At 37.3% G+C, this 16,714-nt stretch overlaps 1 protein-coding gene across 3 annotated transcripts in view; it reads right to left on the bottom strand.

The window, feature by feature from the left end:
* USP3 (ubiquitin specific peptidase 3) overlaps window positions 1–16,714 on the bottom strand; it is a 94,243-nt gene that overhangs the window by 25,022 nt on the left and 52,507 nt on the right. For all 3 annotated transcript variants that reach the window (XM_081228049.1, XM_081228048.1, XM_081228050.1), the window contains 3 exons: window positions 12,673–12,819; window positions 8,679–8,785; window positions 8,421–8,501 (listed from right to left, as the gene is read on the bottom strand). In XM_081228049.1, coding sequence (XP_081084175.1) covers window positions 8,421–8,501; window positions 8,679–8,785; window positions 12,673–12,819 — 335 coding nt within the window. The remainder of the gene's footprint in view (window positions 1–8,420; window positions 8,502–8,678; window positions 8,786–12,672; window positions 12,820–16,714) is intronic.

The raw sequence follows: 16,714 nt of genomic DNA, 5'->3' as shown, positions 1-16,714 counted from the left end.
TTTCAGATTCCTTTCCCTTATAGGTTATTACAAAATATTGAGTATAGTTCCCTGTGCTATACAGTAGGATCTTGTTGGTTATCTACTTTATATATAGTAGTGTGTATGTGTTAATCCCAAACTCCTATCATAATTTATCCCTTGCCCCGCTTTCCCCTTTGGTAACCTTAAGTTTGTTTTCTATGTCTGTGGGCCTATTTCTGTTTGGTATATAAATTCATTAGTATCTTTCTTTTTTAGATTCCACATATAAGCAATATATGGTATTGGTCTTTCCCTGTTGGCTTACTTTACTTAGTATGATAATCTCTAAGTCCATCCATGTTACTGCAAATGGCATTATTTTATTTTTTATGGCTGAGTAATATTCTATTGTATATATGTACCACATCTTCTTTATCTATTCCTCTGTTGATGGACATTTAGGTTGCTTCCATGTCCTGGCTATGGTAAATAGTGCTGCAGTGAACATTGGGGTGCATACATCTTTTCAAATTATGGTTTTCTCCAGATATATGCCCAGGAGTGGGATTGCTGGTCATATGGTAGTTCTAGTTTTACTTTTTTAAGGAACCTCCATACTGTTGTTCATAATGGTTGTAACCAATTTACATTCCTACCAACAGTGCAAGAGGGTTCCCTTTTCTCTACACCCTCTCCAGCATTTATTATTGGTAGACTTTTTGATGATGGCCATTCTGACTGGTGTGAGGTGATACCTCATTGTAGTTTTGATTTGCATTTCTCTAATAATTAGTGATGTAAGCATCTTTTCATGTGCTTTTTGGCCATCTGTACATCTTCTTTGGAGAAATGTCTGTTTAGATCTGCCCATTTTTTGATTGGGTTGTTTGGTGTTTTTGTTATTGAGCTGCATGAGCTGTTTGTATATTTTGAAGATTAACCCCTTGTCAGTTGCTTCATTTGCAAATATTTTCTCCCATTCTGAGGGCTGTCTTTTTGTTTTCTTTATGGTTTCCTTTGCTGCGCTGAAGGTGTTAAGTTTAATTAGGTCCCATTTGTTTATTTTTGTTTTCATTACTGTAGGAGGTGGATCCAAAAAGATTTTGTTGCCATTTATGTCAAAGAGTGTCCTGCCTATGTTCTCCTCTAAGAGTTTTACAGTATCCAGTCTTACATTTAGGTCTTTAATCCATTTTGTGTATGGTGTTAGAGAATATTCTAGTTTCATTCTTTTACACGTAGCTGTCCAGTTTTCCCAGCACCACTTATTGAAGAGACTGTCTTTTTTCCATTGTATATTCTTGCCTCCTCTGTCATAGATTAGTTGACCATAGGTGCATGGGTTTATCTCTGGACTTCCTATCCTGTTCCATTGATCTATATTTGTTTTGGGGCCAGTACCATACTGTTTTGATTACTGTAGCTTTGTAGTACAGTCTGAACTCAGGGAGCATGTGTCCTCCAGTTCCGTTTTTCTTTCTCAGGACTGCTTTGGCTATTTGGGGTCATTTGTGATTCCATTAAAATTGTAAAATTTTTTGTTCTAGTTCTGTGAAAAATGCCATTGGTAATTTAATAGAGATTGCATTGAATCTGTAGATTGCTTTGGGTAGTATAGTCATTTTGATAATACTGATTCTTCCAATCCCAGAATGTGGTGTATCTTTCCATCTGTTTGTGTCATGTTCAGTTTCTTTCATCATCGTCTTATAGTTTTTGGAGTATAGGTCTTTTGCCTCCTCAGGTCGGTTTATTCCTAGGTACTTTGTTCTTTTTGATGTGATGGTAAATGGGAATGTTTCCTTAATTTCTCTTTCTGATCTTTGGTTGTTAGTGTATAGGAGTGCAAGAGATTCCTGTGTATTAATTTTGTATCCTGCAATTTTAACAAATTCACTGATGAGCTTTCGTAGTTTTCTAGTAGCATCTTTAGTATTTTCTATGTATAGTATGTCATCTGCAAACAGTGACAGTTTTACTTCTTCTTTTCCAATTTGGATTTTTTAAATTTCTTTTTCTTCTGTGATTGCCGTGGCTAAGACTTCCAAAACTATGTTGAATAAAAGTGGGGACAGTGGACATCCTTGTCTTGTTCCTGATCTTAGAGGAAATGCTTTCAGCTTTTCACCATTGAGTGTGATGTTAGCTGTGGGTTTGTCATATATGGCTTTTATTATGTTGAGGTAGGTTCCCTCTAGGCCCACTTTCAAGAGTTTTTATCATAAATGGGTGTTTAATTTTGTCAAAAGCTTTTTCTGCATCTATTGAGATGATCATATGGTTTTTATTCTTCAATTTGTTAATGTGGTATATCACACTGATTGATTTGAGGATACTGAAAAATCCTTGCCTCCCTGGGATAAATCCCACTTGATCATGGTGTATGACCCTTTTTAATGTATTGTTGGATTTGGCTTGCTAGTATTCTGTGGAGAATTTTTGCAGCTATGTTCATCAGTGATATTAGCCTGTAAGTTTCTTTTTTGTGGTACCTTTGTCTGGTTTTGGTTATCAGGGTGATGGTGGCCTCATAGAATGAGTTTGGGAGTGTTCCTTCCTCTGCAGTATTTTGGAATAGTTTCAGAAGGATAGGTGTTTACTCTTCTCTAAATGTTTGATAGACTTTGCTGTGAAGCCATCTTGTCCTGGACTTTTGTTTGTTTGAAGTTTTAAAATCAGAGTTTCAATTCTGGTACTTATGATAGGTCTGTTCATATTTTCTGTTTCTTCCTGGTTCAATCTTGGAAGTTTGTACCTTTCTAAGGATTTGTCCATTTCTTCTAGGTTGTCCATTTTATTGGCATATAGTTGCTTGTCTCTTATGATCCTTTGTATTTCTATGGTGTCCACTGTAACTTCTTTTTCATTTCTAATTTTATTGATTATTTATTTGAGCCCTCTCCCTTTTTTTCTTGATGAGTCTGGCTGAAGGTTTATCAATTTTGCTTATCTTCTCAAAGAACCAGCTTTTAGTTTCCTTGATCTTTTCTGTTATTTTCTTCATCTCTATTTCATTTATTTCTGCTCTGATCTTTATGATTTCTTTTCTTCTATTAACTTTGGGTTTTGTTTGCTCTTCTTTCTCTAGTTGCTTTAGGTGTAAGGTTAGGTTGTTTACTTGAGATTTTTCTTGTTTCCTAAGGTAAGATTGTCTTGCTATAAACTTCCCTCTTAGAACTGCTTTTGCTGTGTCCCATAAGTTTTGTATCATCTTGGCTTTCATTTTCATTTGTCTCCAGGTACTTTTTGACTTCCTCTTTGATTTTTTCAGTGATCCATTGGTTGTTTGATAGCATACTGTTTAGCCTCCATATGTTTGTTTTTTTTAGTTTTTTCCTTGTAGTTGATTTCTAATCTTACAGCATTGTGGTCAGAAAAGGAGCCTGATATGATTTCAGTTTTCTTAAATTTACCAAGGCTTGCTTTGTTGCCCAACATGTGATCTATCCTGGAGAATGTTCCACATGCACTTGAGAAGGTGTATTCTGCTGCTTTCGGATGGAATGTTCTATAAATGTCAATTAAGTCCATCTGGTCTAATGTGTCATTTAAGGCCTGTGTTTCCTTATTTATTTTCTGTCTGGATGATCTGTCCATTGATGTAAGTGGGGTGTTAAAGTCCCCCACTATTATTGTGTTACTGTTGATTTCTCCTTTTATGGCTATTAGCATTTGCCATATTATATATTGAGGTACTCCTATGTTGAGTGCATATATATATTTACAATTGTTATAACTTCTGGATTGATTCCTTGATCATTTTGTAATGTCCTTCTTTGTCTCTTGTAACAGTCTTTAAAGTCTATTTTGTCTGATATGAGTATTGCTACTCCAGCTTTCTTTTGATTTCCATTTGCATGGAATAGCTTTTTCCATGTCCTCACTTTCAGTCTGTATGTGTCCCTAGATTTGAAGTGGGTCTTTTGTGGACAGCGTATATATGGGTCTTGTTTTTGTATCTATTCAATCTATGTCTTTTGGTTCGAGCATTTAATCTGTTTATGTTTAAGGTAATTATCAGTGTGTTCTTATTGCCATTTTGTTAATTGTTTTGGATGTGTTTTTGTAGGTCTTTTTTCTTCCCTTCCTCTTTTGTTCTCCTCTTGTGATTTGATAACTATCTTTAGTGTTGTGTTTGGACTGCTTTTTCTTTTTCGTGTGTCTATTATAGATTTTTGGTTTGCAGCTACATTGAGGTTTTGATATAGCAGTCTATATATGTATACAGGATTAAGTTGCTGGTCTCTTAATTTCAAATGCATTTGTACTCTCCTCTTCTCACAACTGCTGATTTTGATATCATATTTGTGGTTTGATGATTTCCTACCTTTACTGTATGTTTACCTTTATTGGTGAGCTTTCCCATTTGTAATTTTCTCATTTCTAGCGTGGCCTTTTCCACCTAGAGAAGTTCCTTTCGCATTTGTCATAAAACTGATGGTGCTGAATTCTCTTAGCTTTTGCTTGTCTGTAAAGCTTTTGATTTCTCTGTTGAATACTAGCGAGAGCCTTGCTGGGTTGAGTATTTTTGGTTGTAGGTTTTTCCCTTTCATCACTTTAAGTATATCATGCCACTCCCTTCTGGCCTGCAGAGTTTCTGCTGAAAAATCAGCTGATAACCATATGGGGATTCCCTTGTATGTTATTTGTTGCTTAAACTTGTTGTTTTTAATATTTTCTTTTTGTCTTTAATTTTTGTCAATTTGATTAATATGTGTCTTGGTGTGTTCCTCCTTGGGTTTATCCTGTATGGGATTCTCTGCACTTCCTGGACTTGACTGTGCGTTTCCTTTCCCATGTTAGGGAAGTTTTTGGCTATTATCTCTCTTCAAATATTTTCTCAGGCCCTTTCTCTCTTCTCCTTCTGGGACCCATATAATGCAAATGTTGGTATGTTTAATGTTATCCTGGAGGTCTCTCAGACTGTCCTCATTTCTTTTCATTCGTCTTTCTTTATTCTGTTCCACAGCAGTGATTTCCACCAGTCTGTCTTCCAGCTCACTTGTTCATTCTTCTGCCTCATTTATTCTACTATTGACTCCTTCTAGTGTATTTTTCATTTAGGTTATTGTATTGTTCATCTCTTGTTTGTTCTTTAAAGCTTCTAGCTCTTTATTAAACATTTCTTGTATCCTCTTGGTCTGTGCCTCCATTCTTTTTCCGAGATCTTGGGTCAACTTTACTGTTATTACTCTGAATTTTTTTTTTTCAAGTAGACTGCCTATCTCCACTTCATTTAGTTGTTCTTCTGGGGTTTTATCTTGTTCTTTCACCTGGAACATATTTCTCTGCGACCTCATTTTATCTAACTTTGTTTGAGGTCTCTGTTCCCCAGCCTGCAGGACTGTAATTCTTCTTGGTTCTGGTGTCTGCTGAGGTTGGTCCAGGGGCTTGTGCAGGCTTCTTGGTGGGAGGGACTGGTGTCTGCCCCCTGGTGGATGGAGCTGGGTCTTGTCCCTCTGGTGGGCAGGGCCATCTCAAGAGGTGTACTTATAGGTGGCTGTTGGCTCTGGATGACTTTAGGCAGCCTGTCTGATGATGGGTGGGGCTGTGATCCCACCCTGTTGGTTGTTTGGCCTGAAGTGTCCCAGCACTGAAGCCTGTAGGCTGTTGGGTGGGGTGGGTCTCTTTGCCAAAATGGTGACCTCCAGGAGAGCTCACACCAATTGAGTATTCCCTGGGGCGTCCGCCACCAGTGTCCTTGTCCCCACAGTGAGCCACAATCGACCCCCACATCCCCAGGAGACCTTCCAAGACCCTCAGGTAGGTCTGACCCAGGCTCCTATGACTCCTATGACTTTGCCCTGGGTCCCAGTGCACGTGAAACCTTGTGTGTGCCCTCCAAGAGTGGAGTCTCTGTTTCCTCCAGTCCTATGGAGCTCCTGCACTCAAGCCCCCCTGGCCTTCAAATCCAAATGCTCTGGGGACTCCTTCTCCTGATTCCAGACCCCAAGGCTGGGAAGCCTGATGTTGGGCTCAGAACTCTCACTCCTGTGGGAATCTCTGCAATCTAATTACTTTCCAGCTTGTAGGTCACCCACCCGCCAGATATGGGATTGGATTATATTGTAGACGTGCCCCTCCTACTGTCTCGTTGTGGCTGCTTCTTCGTCTTCGGGTATAGAATATCTTTTTGGTAGGTTCGAGTCTTTTTTATTGATGGTTGTTCAGCAGTTAGTTGTGACTTGGTGTTTTTGTGAGAGGAGGTGAGCTCAAGTCCTTCTACTCCACCATCTTGCCTCCAGCCTCTCCCTCATTCTTAAGCAGAAGTTGAGCCCTCACAGGCAAATGTCTTTGATGCTTCATCATGAAAGATAATTGCCACTGCATGCTTCTTGTCTCTCGAGGCAGCCTGGTTATATTTTTGATGTTGTACAGTTCAGTTACCTTGTGAAAGTTTCTGAAATATGCTGCCTTTTCATCTGGAAATTTTTCTAGCCCTCTGGGTCCTTTACTAGGTGCCTTCTTGAAAACCACCAGCATCGTCTGAAAATCTCGTTTTGTTGCATTTCGCAGCTACTGCATGGTTTAGAAATTCTAAAGCTGACAGTAAGCTCTTTAACAAAATGAAGTCTGAGAATTCAAAGGAAAGCCAGCTGAGAATACAGGAAACATGTTTCTAGCCAAACCCTCAACACCTCAGGATGGTCTGGGCCCCCTGATGCTAATACCAATCTTTATCAGATTTCAAGGAGCCTATGCCAAGAAAAAGACTACTTGGGATATGAGGCAAATTCCATTTGCCACTATTCTTGTTTATAGTACCAGTCAACCACCTAAGTAAGCTGTGTCATACACTCTCCTGGATGGTCTCAAGAAAGGAACATCTCTCAGCATTCGGGCATTAAGTTTAAGTGAAATGTTACAGAGGCAATAAGAACCATGTATGACCAATTCAGGAGGGGTGGGGGGAATCAGCACTGAAGGAAGGAGGAAAGAAACCTGAACAAATGAGTGTCTCTGGGTCTTCTAATCAGTCAAAAATCATCTGGACTAACGGTTTTGTTAAACATGAGGAATTATTATTCAAATATATACCCAGATATTTATTGAGGAACAGTATTTTTTTACTACATTAATATTAGTGTTCTTATTGAAATTTTAAGATGAAGTCAATCTACTTTAGATTATATAATGTGAGGCAAATTCCTTTAAAAATTTAACTTTCACTGATTTCCCCTCTAAATGATCAACTAATATTTGTTTTATGCCTAAGTGAGCCTGTATTCATATGCCGTAAATATAAAGGGAAAATGATCTGACACTTGCTGTCAAGTATACTGTGATATTTTCTTAATCTCAAATAGGCCAAAAACAGTTTTAGAGAAACATACTATAGCCACATATTTTAGGGGGAAGTGGCATGGATGGGGCTTCCTTAAATTTCTCCAGTACTCCTGTTCAAAAGAGACAATCAACACTGTTGTATAGGTGGAGAACAAACTAAAAGCATCTACAAAGTGTTTTCATATACATTTTACAGGATAATTTGATTCTACAGCAGCACCGTCCAGTAGAACTTTCTGCAACAGTGGAAATGTTCTGCACCTGTGCTGACCACTACAGTAGCCACTGGCAACATGTGGCTGCAGAGCACTCCAAGTATGGCGAGTGTAACTGAGCAATGGAATGTGAAAGTTCACTTTGATTCATTTAAATTTTAACAGGCACATGTGACTTCATGGTTGCATACTGGACAGTACAGTTTTAGACCAACAGAACCTTCTGTTTTGTAAGAAAAGTTTACATTATATGTATATTAATCATTATGACAATACTCCCTAAAACTTTTAGTGAACATGTAATTCAGGGTAGAAACTTTTTATTTGCCTTCACTGTAGAGGTACTTAATGACAGAACACATACTAGATCCTCTTTCTTTTTTCTATCCTAGTTTCTTCTTTCTGTGACTAAAAAGAACGATGAGTCATTTCAGTGGTTGGTCAAGGACAGGTCTTCTGCCTTGACTAAAGTAGTTAATACTCATCAAGGAAAAAATCTGTTCAGAAATCTCTCAAAGTAAATGTGAATTTTAATCTTGCAATTAAAAGCAAAGCCTCAGGCTTAGCCAACAGTTATGTCATCAAGAGAGCTCTCAAATTATTAGTCATACGAAAGAGTGAATGACACCATAATTTGTAAAACTTTTCTGAGCTTCTTTCTTCCTCTGGTTACTAGTGGAATATCCACAGAATAAATTCTATTTCATTAGATCAGAAAAAGTTTTGTTACAAACTTTCAATTTTAAACTAGTTTTAAAAAGAGGAGAAAGGTGAGAAATATTTTGTTTCACCTGGCAGGTCAGTATCTCTGGCAGGCATTCTTGCTAAACAGAATTTTTTTGTACAAGAAGAGACATTCAGGTTTGACTTTTGTTAAGTTATAACACAAATTCATTAAAACGATTATTTGCTATTTCAAGGGGGAAAAATTCTAGAACATCAAAGTATCTTTACCTCGTAATGAACAAACTGGTCCATTTTCTTGATTCTTAGAGCGCTTATTTCTGAACTGACTTGGAATATCTAATGAAAGGTCTTAAAAGGAAATAGGAAAACAGAACTGTTAAAGGCATATAACCACACTCAAAAAATAATTTCAAAAACTGATGTATTTTTAAGGATTTATCTCTTTACTGTCTTAGTTTTCAAAGGAAATATTACAGTTATTATTTTAATACAATATCATATCTCCATATGCCAAATATGTCTTACCTAGGAATGGATCAAACTTTCTAGATTCTGTCCCACATATGAGGCAGTTAACCTCATTTTGGAGAATGCCTCCGAATATAGCCGTGACAACTGTAGATGCTCCATTTCTAAAGAAAATCACACAGGAAAACATCTCAGTAAAAAACTAAAATACATATGTGTAAAAGGTCCTATAGGTGGCTCTGTTTGGGGAGTATATATATATATATATATATATATCATTTATTAATTTAAATTATAAAATAACACAAAAATTTTGAAGCTATATATAGACGTATACCAAATAAAAGGTTTAAGCCACTGTCCTTCCCCCAGCTCCTTTCCCAATCTCACTACTTTGTACAAAAGTTACTAACAAACAAACACTGAACATTTGCCATTACTAACAGATCACGTACATGCCTGTACTCGGGGCAACAGGACCCCTTTCCCCCAATTATACCCCTCAGAAAAGAGGGAACTGCCTTAGATTGGACCCTTTGCAAGACTTCTCATATTATGGGGAGCACTCTCAATTACTTTACTTTAAACAACAACCTTGATCAAAGATAGTTTCAGATTTTTTTAGATGGTCATATTTGGGGAAAATGAGGTAAACAAATTTAATACATACTTAGTAATCACTGGTGGAGATATGACTTCACATTTGAAGTGCTGGATGTTACTATCACAAGCCTTTTAAAAAGCTCACTTAAAACAATATAATAATTCCCTTGTGGAGATCAAAAAATATGTACAACACTTTAAGAACAATAAAAAACCAACTGTCCTAATGTTACTTAACCTCTCTGTGCCTCAGCTTCATCAAATGTGAAACAGGCGTAACATCTATCTACCTTAGAGGCCTGGTGACGATGAAATGGGAATATACGGACAGTGCTTTTAGACAAGTGCTTACCAAAAAGAAAGCCCTTAGAGTGTTGTAAGCATCTTTTATAACAATAATCAGGATCATACCTGTCTTTGGCTTTTCTTTCCTAAGTATGTATCTTGGCCATGTAACTCACTCTTTGACAGGTGCACAGCCTGCCACGGTACGGACATGAACAGCATGCACAAGAACATTGCACACGAACAGCATGATTAGCAAGCACTTACATTATTTAGCACTTACATGCCAGGCTCCATTCTAAGTACTTTCCATGTAAATCAATTAATCCTCACAACAACGCTGAGGTAGATGAGATCATCCCCATTTTGCAGACCAGGAAGCTGAGGTTCAGAGGTTAAATAACTTGGCCCAAGTTCACACAGCTGGCCTGACCTGAGCACCTGCTCTGGACACTACGCTCCTTCTCTTAATTTAACTAATATAATATTAATGGGTAAATCAACTATACTTCAATTAAAAAATATTGTTTTAAAAACCAAAATGGCTTTGGGTTTCACTGCAACAACAGGAACCCACATAAAATTGTCAACAGAATAAAGATGAATCAGAATTAAAATAAAAATATTAATGGATACTGAGGTTCATTTGTGTACTTTCATTACTAGTACTACAGTGAACACAGATATTAACTTTTGTGCACTTATGCAGTTACTTGAGCCAGTATATTGCGTTTTTTCACTAATAGCAATTTGAGGTGGTTTCTGTCACTTGCAGTCAATAGTACTCCTAATACCCTGAACCGTACTTGCTCCAAATTAGACCTACTGCAATGATGAGACAGACAAAACCTACCTGAGCAATTCTATTATTTTAAAAGTTTGCTTCCTTTTCTATGAAAGGGCTTCCTTCCTTACTGGCAAAAGAAACATACTGTAGCTTTTTTGTTTTTTTTAAGTTGTTCATAGGATACACATGGCTTTAGTAAATTACAAAGGGAAGATACAATGGGAACTGTAGGATATAAATGGCCATTTCAGGTTTTAGACTTAATATCTGTTACCACAAACAAAGGATATACCCCCCCCTCAAAAAAAAATCTACTGAAAAATTAAGGGACTATGACTGACCCTTTCATACTGATGTTCACACACACTGCTGCCTTTAATTAAAATGGAAAATGCTTTATTAAAAAGCAGTACATTTAAACTCAATGTACTTCTTCCTTTATAATTCCTTCCTCTGAGGAAAAGATACTAATGAATTCCTGGCTATCTGATGTGTACGGCATTAAGCTTAGTCATTATACAATGACTTAAAACAAGATTCACGAATTATTTCAAAATCGCTGTTCCATTTATCTTTTTTTTTTTTTTTTTTTTTTTTTTTTTTTTTCTTTTTGCGGTATGCGGGCCTCTCACTCTTGTGGCCTCTCCCGTTGCGGAGCACAGGCTCCGGATGCGCAGGCCCAGCGGCCATGGCTCACGGGCCCAGCCGCTCCGCGGCATATGGGATCCTCCCAGACCGGGGCACGAACCCGTATCCCCTGCATCGGCAGGCGGACTCTCAACCACTGCGCCACCAGGGAGGCCCTCCATTTATCTTAACTACACGAGAGAGTTTAAACATTGGCTACTTGGACAGGCTATTATGCTGCAAAGTTCCTTTATATTGGCACTCATGATTTTCTATGTGTTAAAAAGAACACATCCACCATTTATTTCTACCATCCTCACCCCCACCTTCAGTAGGGTTCATTGTGTTTATACGAATAAATACAAGTACAGGAGACTTTTTTTTTGTAGTTTTAGCAAATATGATCCTTAGATCCTGAAATGCATCCTCCAGTGAATTTAAGGAAATATAAAGGAGCCTGAGTTTTGAATACTTGATGATAATTTTTTTATGTTCCTAACTAATGGAACTTAAAATTACTGTTATTTAAAATATCATGAAGGGGTATGGATTAATACTGAAAACTCATTAATTACTAAAAGAACATCTTGTATCACACAATGTGATTCCCTAAGGGTGCCCTGGGCATCAAATAAAATAACAAAGACGTATATCCTCTCACTTCACACAGACTATCCTTCATAGAGCCCAGCTCAATATCCTTTATGTATGAATATATCATCCTAAAATACAAAACAGAATTTTTCATTTAATACTATGTTTGGTTTGGTGCTAGCAGCAAGAGCATTTCTACCAAATCACAGGTCCTTCCCTTTCTGTACTGGATCCTAATTTGAACCACAGCTCCTAGGACCTAGGTTCAAACATTTAAAAAAGTATGGCAATTCATATTGATTGCCCATCTCTGATACAGTCAGATTAGCTGTGAGACTCCTCTGTCATTAAAAAGACCTTATCTTACACAAAATCCGATTTACGGACTGTCGGGCAACATACTACAGCAAACCCTATATATAACTTACTCTTTTCTTCTTTCTTTGGGGAGTTCGTCTTATAAATCCCTTTCCTGCATAGGCCAATATGAAACTTTTCCCAAAATTTGGACAAAAGGAGACAACTAACCAAGATCCAAGCTGAAGTAAAAGTCAATTATCTCTCCCTCAGCAAAATAAACATTCTGATCTCAGTGTATATTTTGGGGTATTGGTACCTGGGAAAGCAACCCAAAAGGTTTGTTTTGTTCATACTGAGAGGCAAAAAAAATTCTGAAAAGTTACAAATGCCTCAATTTGATGAAAGAACAGACATATTTTTGGAAAATTTAAGTCCAAATGAGGCTTTAGAAAAATTCACATTCAAAATATTTTAAGCCTGTTGTTAGTGAACAAATGTAATTATTTTAGTATATGAATATTGTCTCCCATATATTATTCAATACATTTGGAGGAAAATTTCTAAGTGTACATTGTACAAAATATTTTTGTATTGTACAAAATATTTTCTATTTTTTCAAGTTTAAAAATAATCTATAGCAAATAACAATTAGAACTACACCTAGATGCAAGTACAAGATGCCTTCGATCTGGAAGCAGGAGGCATGTGCTAGTCCACTTGGTCACAAAGTTCAAGTGCACAAAAGTTTCAGCAAAGGTCCAGAAAACTTTCCACCTTCCATTATAAATCTAATAAACAAGAACACCAGTAGAAACCTGAGGTCTTCCCAGAAAACAAAAGGAAACTAAATCTTACATGCAACATTTGTTACTTGCAGACAGAGTAGAATTCTCTTGCAGAACTGATGAGCGGGAAATACCGTTGAAACCACCCTGGAGTTCCAAGTGCAGGTGGTCTAACAGGTAGCGCATGAACTCATGAGCGTCCTGCTGCTGATAGCCCCTTGAAGCAAACAGAAACAGTCACTGTGGGGCACCACCTGCCCAGCCCAACATGCAGGAGGGCGGAGTGTTGAGAAGGGCCACAGCCCTGCGCTCAGAGCACAGGGAGGCGCCCTGATCCTTCCTCCCCACTTCCTCCTTGTTTTACACGTAAAAGCACCTTCAAGACAGAATTCCACTACTGAAAAACCAGTTTGAAAACACAGAATAGTAGAGCTAACTGGACTTCTAGTGTTCGCAACTGACCTCACTTAAGAGGAAAACTGAGGGGCAAAAAAGGGGTTGTGTGACCTGCCTGAAGTCATGCAACTGCAACAAGGAGAGTAACATGTCTCCTGGATGGACTGTGAATCTTCCCATTTCCCACATGGCCTCTCTAGAAGATGCTCAAATGTTAAAATTTCCCATCTTAACCTGCACCAGAAAACTAGGTCTAAACCACCATTATAAGAAATAAGGAATTTAAATCTTTAGACTGAAAGATACTAATTTTTAAACACTGGCTGAAAGGAGGAAAAACTTTATCTAAAGAGTTAAAGATGTATAGCATTCTATACTTGCATCCTAATCTCTGATTCAAGACATTTTTTAAATAAATAAAAACTTTAAAACGCATTGACTCATAATTATGCTCTAGCCTAAAACTTTAATATATACAGCAGCATATTCTGAGGTTACTTCTTACACTATATTCAGTCAGGAAATTCTATGGAATTCTTCTACTAATACAGATCAGTGACAAGTGAACAGTAGTGAAATCTGACAGAAAATTAAGCTGGTACAGTTGGAAGGTAACAGAGGTTTATGTAGATAAATCCAGCAATGATATCTAAAGTACATTCACAAAATTATGGATAGGAAAGACTACTGCCTACATTTTTACAGGCATGGAAGGTTCTCTTTAATCTTTGCTCTAAGTGGCAAGTTTTCTGGCCTGGTCTTGAGTCAAAACTTCTACCACTCTTCCAGGCAGTGGTTCCATAAACAAAATTTCTTTTAACCAGAGTCCCCCCGCTTTTCCTAAAACTTCTCCTGGAAATAAATTATGGAAATGATCTGCCTAATCAATGGAACTTAAATTGAAAGTCACTTTAGCATTTCACTGTAACTTTTTCTATACTATTTAGCAACTAAATATTAATATATATGTTCAAGTATTTCTTCTAAGACTCTTAAGAATAAAAATGTTAAAATTCACAGTCAAAAGTATTCAAAGTTGGTAGTTCCTTTATATATCTAAGGAGGTGCTTTAAACTTTTTCAACATAACATACATTTTTTTTCGTGACTCAAAGGTAGGATCAGTATTTCAGGTCATATTTGAAATTCTATCACATACAAAAATATTTTATTCTCTCACCAAAATAACCTAATATCTAATCATTATTTTCTAAAATGGATCATGAAAACCAGTACCTTGTAGTTATGTCAATTTGCGTTTTCATCAAACACATCCGTCCCTTTTTAAAACAATCTGCCTAATGTACATTAATGAATATTTCCAACCATACCATGATTCTCTTGATTCTCTTTCCTTATATCAAAATACATTATTTTCTAATGTTCCCTTTACCATTAGAAACACATTTGTTGACCTACGTGAGATCATGGAACACTCATTGTTTTATAAAGATAAGTTATGGGGATCTGTTTCAATTTGTGATCTTCACCAGATCACAAAAAGTCTATGTTTCTTCTAGGACTGGGACATTTTTTTGATTCTGACTAAAGAGACATTTACAATTCCATTTCTAAACATTTAAATAAAACCTTTCATTGATTTATCTGAAAATCTTAATAATTATTATTTAGTATATTAAATTCAACAGACTTAAGTTATCTTTTCAATTATTTCTCAATTATACAGTCTGGGCTTCAGAGTCTCCTCTGCAGTCAACTTAGGTTTCTTCTTTTTGGTAATCTTGTTAAAGGAAACACCCCTCACATTTGGGTGCAGTGTTTGTGTTCTATATACAAATTATTTCAGTGATGTCACCCAAACAGGTGTTTGTGAATTAGTGAGGAAATGAATTTATGAAGAACCAACTGGTATCTCTGTGACAGATCAGAATTGAGAGAGAAAATAAGACAGAGGGAGAGCATGGTGGCTCCAATTTTAACACTGTTCCTATCTTCACTTGTTTGTGACCTTCGATGAGCATTACCTCTTTCTCCTAATGTCTACAGAAAATCTGTGTCATAAAGATGCTGTGAGAAATCATCCTTGGAGAGCACACTGCAAATACAAAAAGCCTAGAAGCTCATGAGGCATCCCTTTTGAATGAGGGGGCAGAGAAGGACAGACACTGCTGAGGCACAATGTATAGGAACACAGAGCAACGGTCTCTTCACAACAAGTTTTGATACAAGGAGGCAAGCCATATTTATTCGGATCTTAAGAACAAAGAAATGTTCCAATAAAGAATGATCAAGGAAAACATTACTCTGCACCTGCTTAAGTGAAAGGCAGACACTGCAAATAATAAAACAGACATCACATAATACAGGCACACACAAGCACTTGTGTGATGCTCCAACATGCGCAACTGTGACACATGCCTGTGCATTACTGACCATTCTCTGTGTTTTGGCAAGACCAGTACATTATGTGTAAAATGGCAAAGACCAATACGGAAAAGGATATGCCTCTACAGAATCAAATTTTATCATACTAGAACAAACTTCTTCTAAAGTACCTAGGACACATTAGAATTTTAGATTCTGTTCATATTTAAAATAAGTTATTGTTTTGTCCAAATTATCTGCAAAACCAAAATCAGTTAAATTTAGCTATTCCTATCCAGTGTGAGGCACCAATCAAGGCCGAGTTTCTTCAAGACAAAAATACCAGAAAATGAAAATGACAAAAATGATGTTTTGTTTACAAACACATGCACAAAAATACAATACCTAAATTCTTAGAACTAATACAGCATACCTGGTTTTATTGCACTTTGCTTTGTTGCGTTTTGCAGATACTGCCGTTTTTACAAATTTCAAGTCTGTGGCAACCCTGCATCAAAGTAAGTCTGTTGGTGCCCTTTTCCAACATTTGTTCACTTTGTGTCTCTGTATCACATTTTGGTAATTTTCGCAATACTTTAAACTTTTCCATTATTGTTATTATTTGTTAATGTGATCTATGATCAGTGATCTTTGATGTTACTACTGTAATAGTTTTAGGGTGCCACAAACCATATAAGGCAGCAGACATAATAAATGTTGTGTGTGTTCTGACTGCTCCACCGACAGGCTGTTCCTGCCTCTCTCCCTCTCTCGGGCCTCTCTATTCCCTGAGACACAACAATATTGAAATTTGTCCAATTAATAACCCTCAATGGCCTCTCAGTGTTTAAGTGACAAGAAGAGTCGCATGTCTCTCACTTTAAATTAAAAGCTGAAAGGATTAAGCTGGGACTTCCCTGGTGGTCCAGTGGTTAAGAATCTGCCTTCCAATGCAGGGGACATGGGTTTGGTCCCACATGCCATGGGGCAACTAAGCCTGCGCGCTCTAGAGCCCGTGTGCCACAACTAGAGAGCCCGCGTGCTGCAACTACTGAGCCCACCCACCACAACTAGAGAGAAGCCTGCAGGCCACAACGAAGCTCCCATGTGCCGCAGCTAAGACCCGATGCAGCCTAAATAAATAAATATTAAAAAAAAAAAAAACAGAAACCTAAAAGGAGTAAGTTTAGTGAGGAAGGCATGTCAAATGCCGAGACAGGCCAAAAGTTAGGCCTCTTGCACCAAACAGCCAAGTTGTGAAAGCAAAGGAAAAGTTCTTGAAGGAAAGTAAAAGTGCCGCCCCAGTGAAGACACGACTGATTTAAAAAAATGAAACCCTATTGCTGATATGAAGAAAGTTTTATCAGTCTGGATAGAAGATCAAACCAGCCA

Source organism: Mesoplodon bidens, assembly GCF_964165515.1.
Source record: "Mesoplodon bidens genome assembly, chromosome: 3".
NCBI classification, from domain to species: Eukaryota; Metazoa; Chordata; class Mammalia; order Artiodactyla; family Ziphiidae; genus Mesoplodon; species Mesoplodon bidens.
Note: the sequence above shows the minus strand (reverse complement) of the source record. Positions and strands in the feature narration are given on the sequence as shown.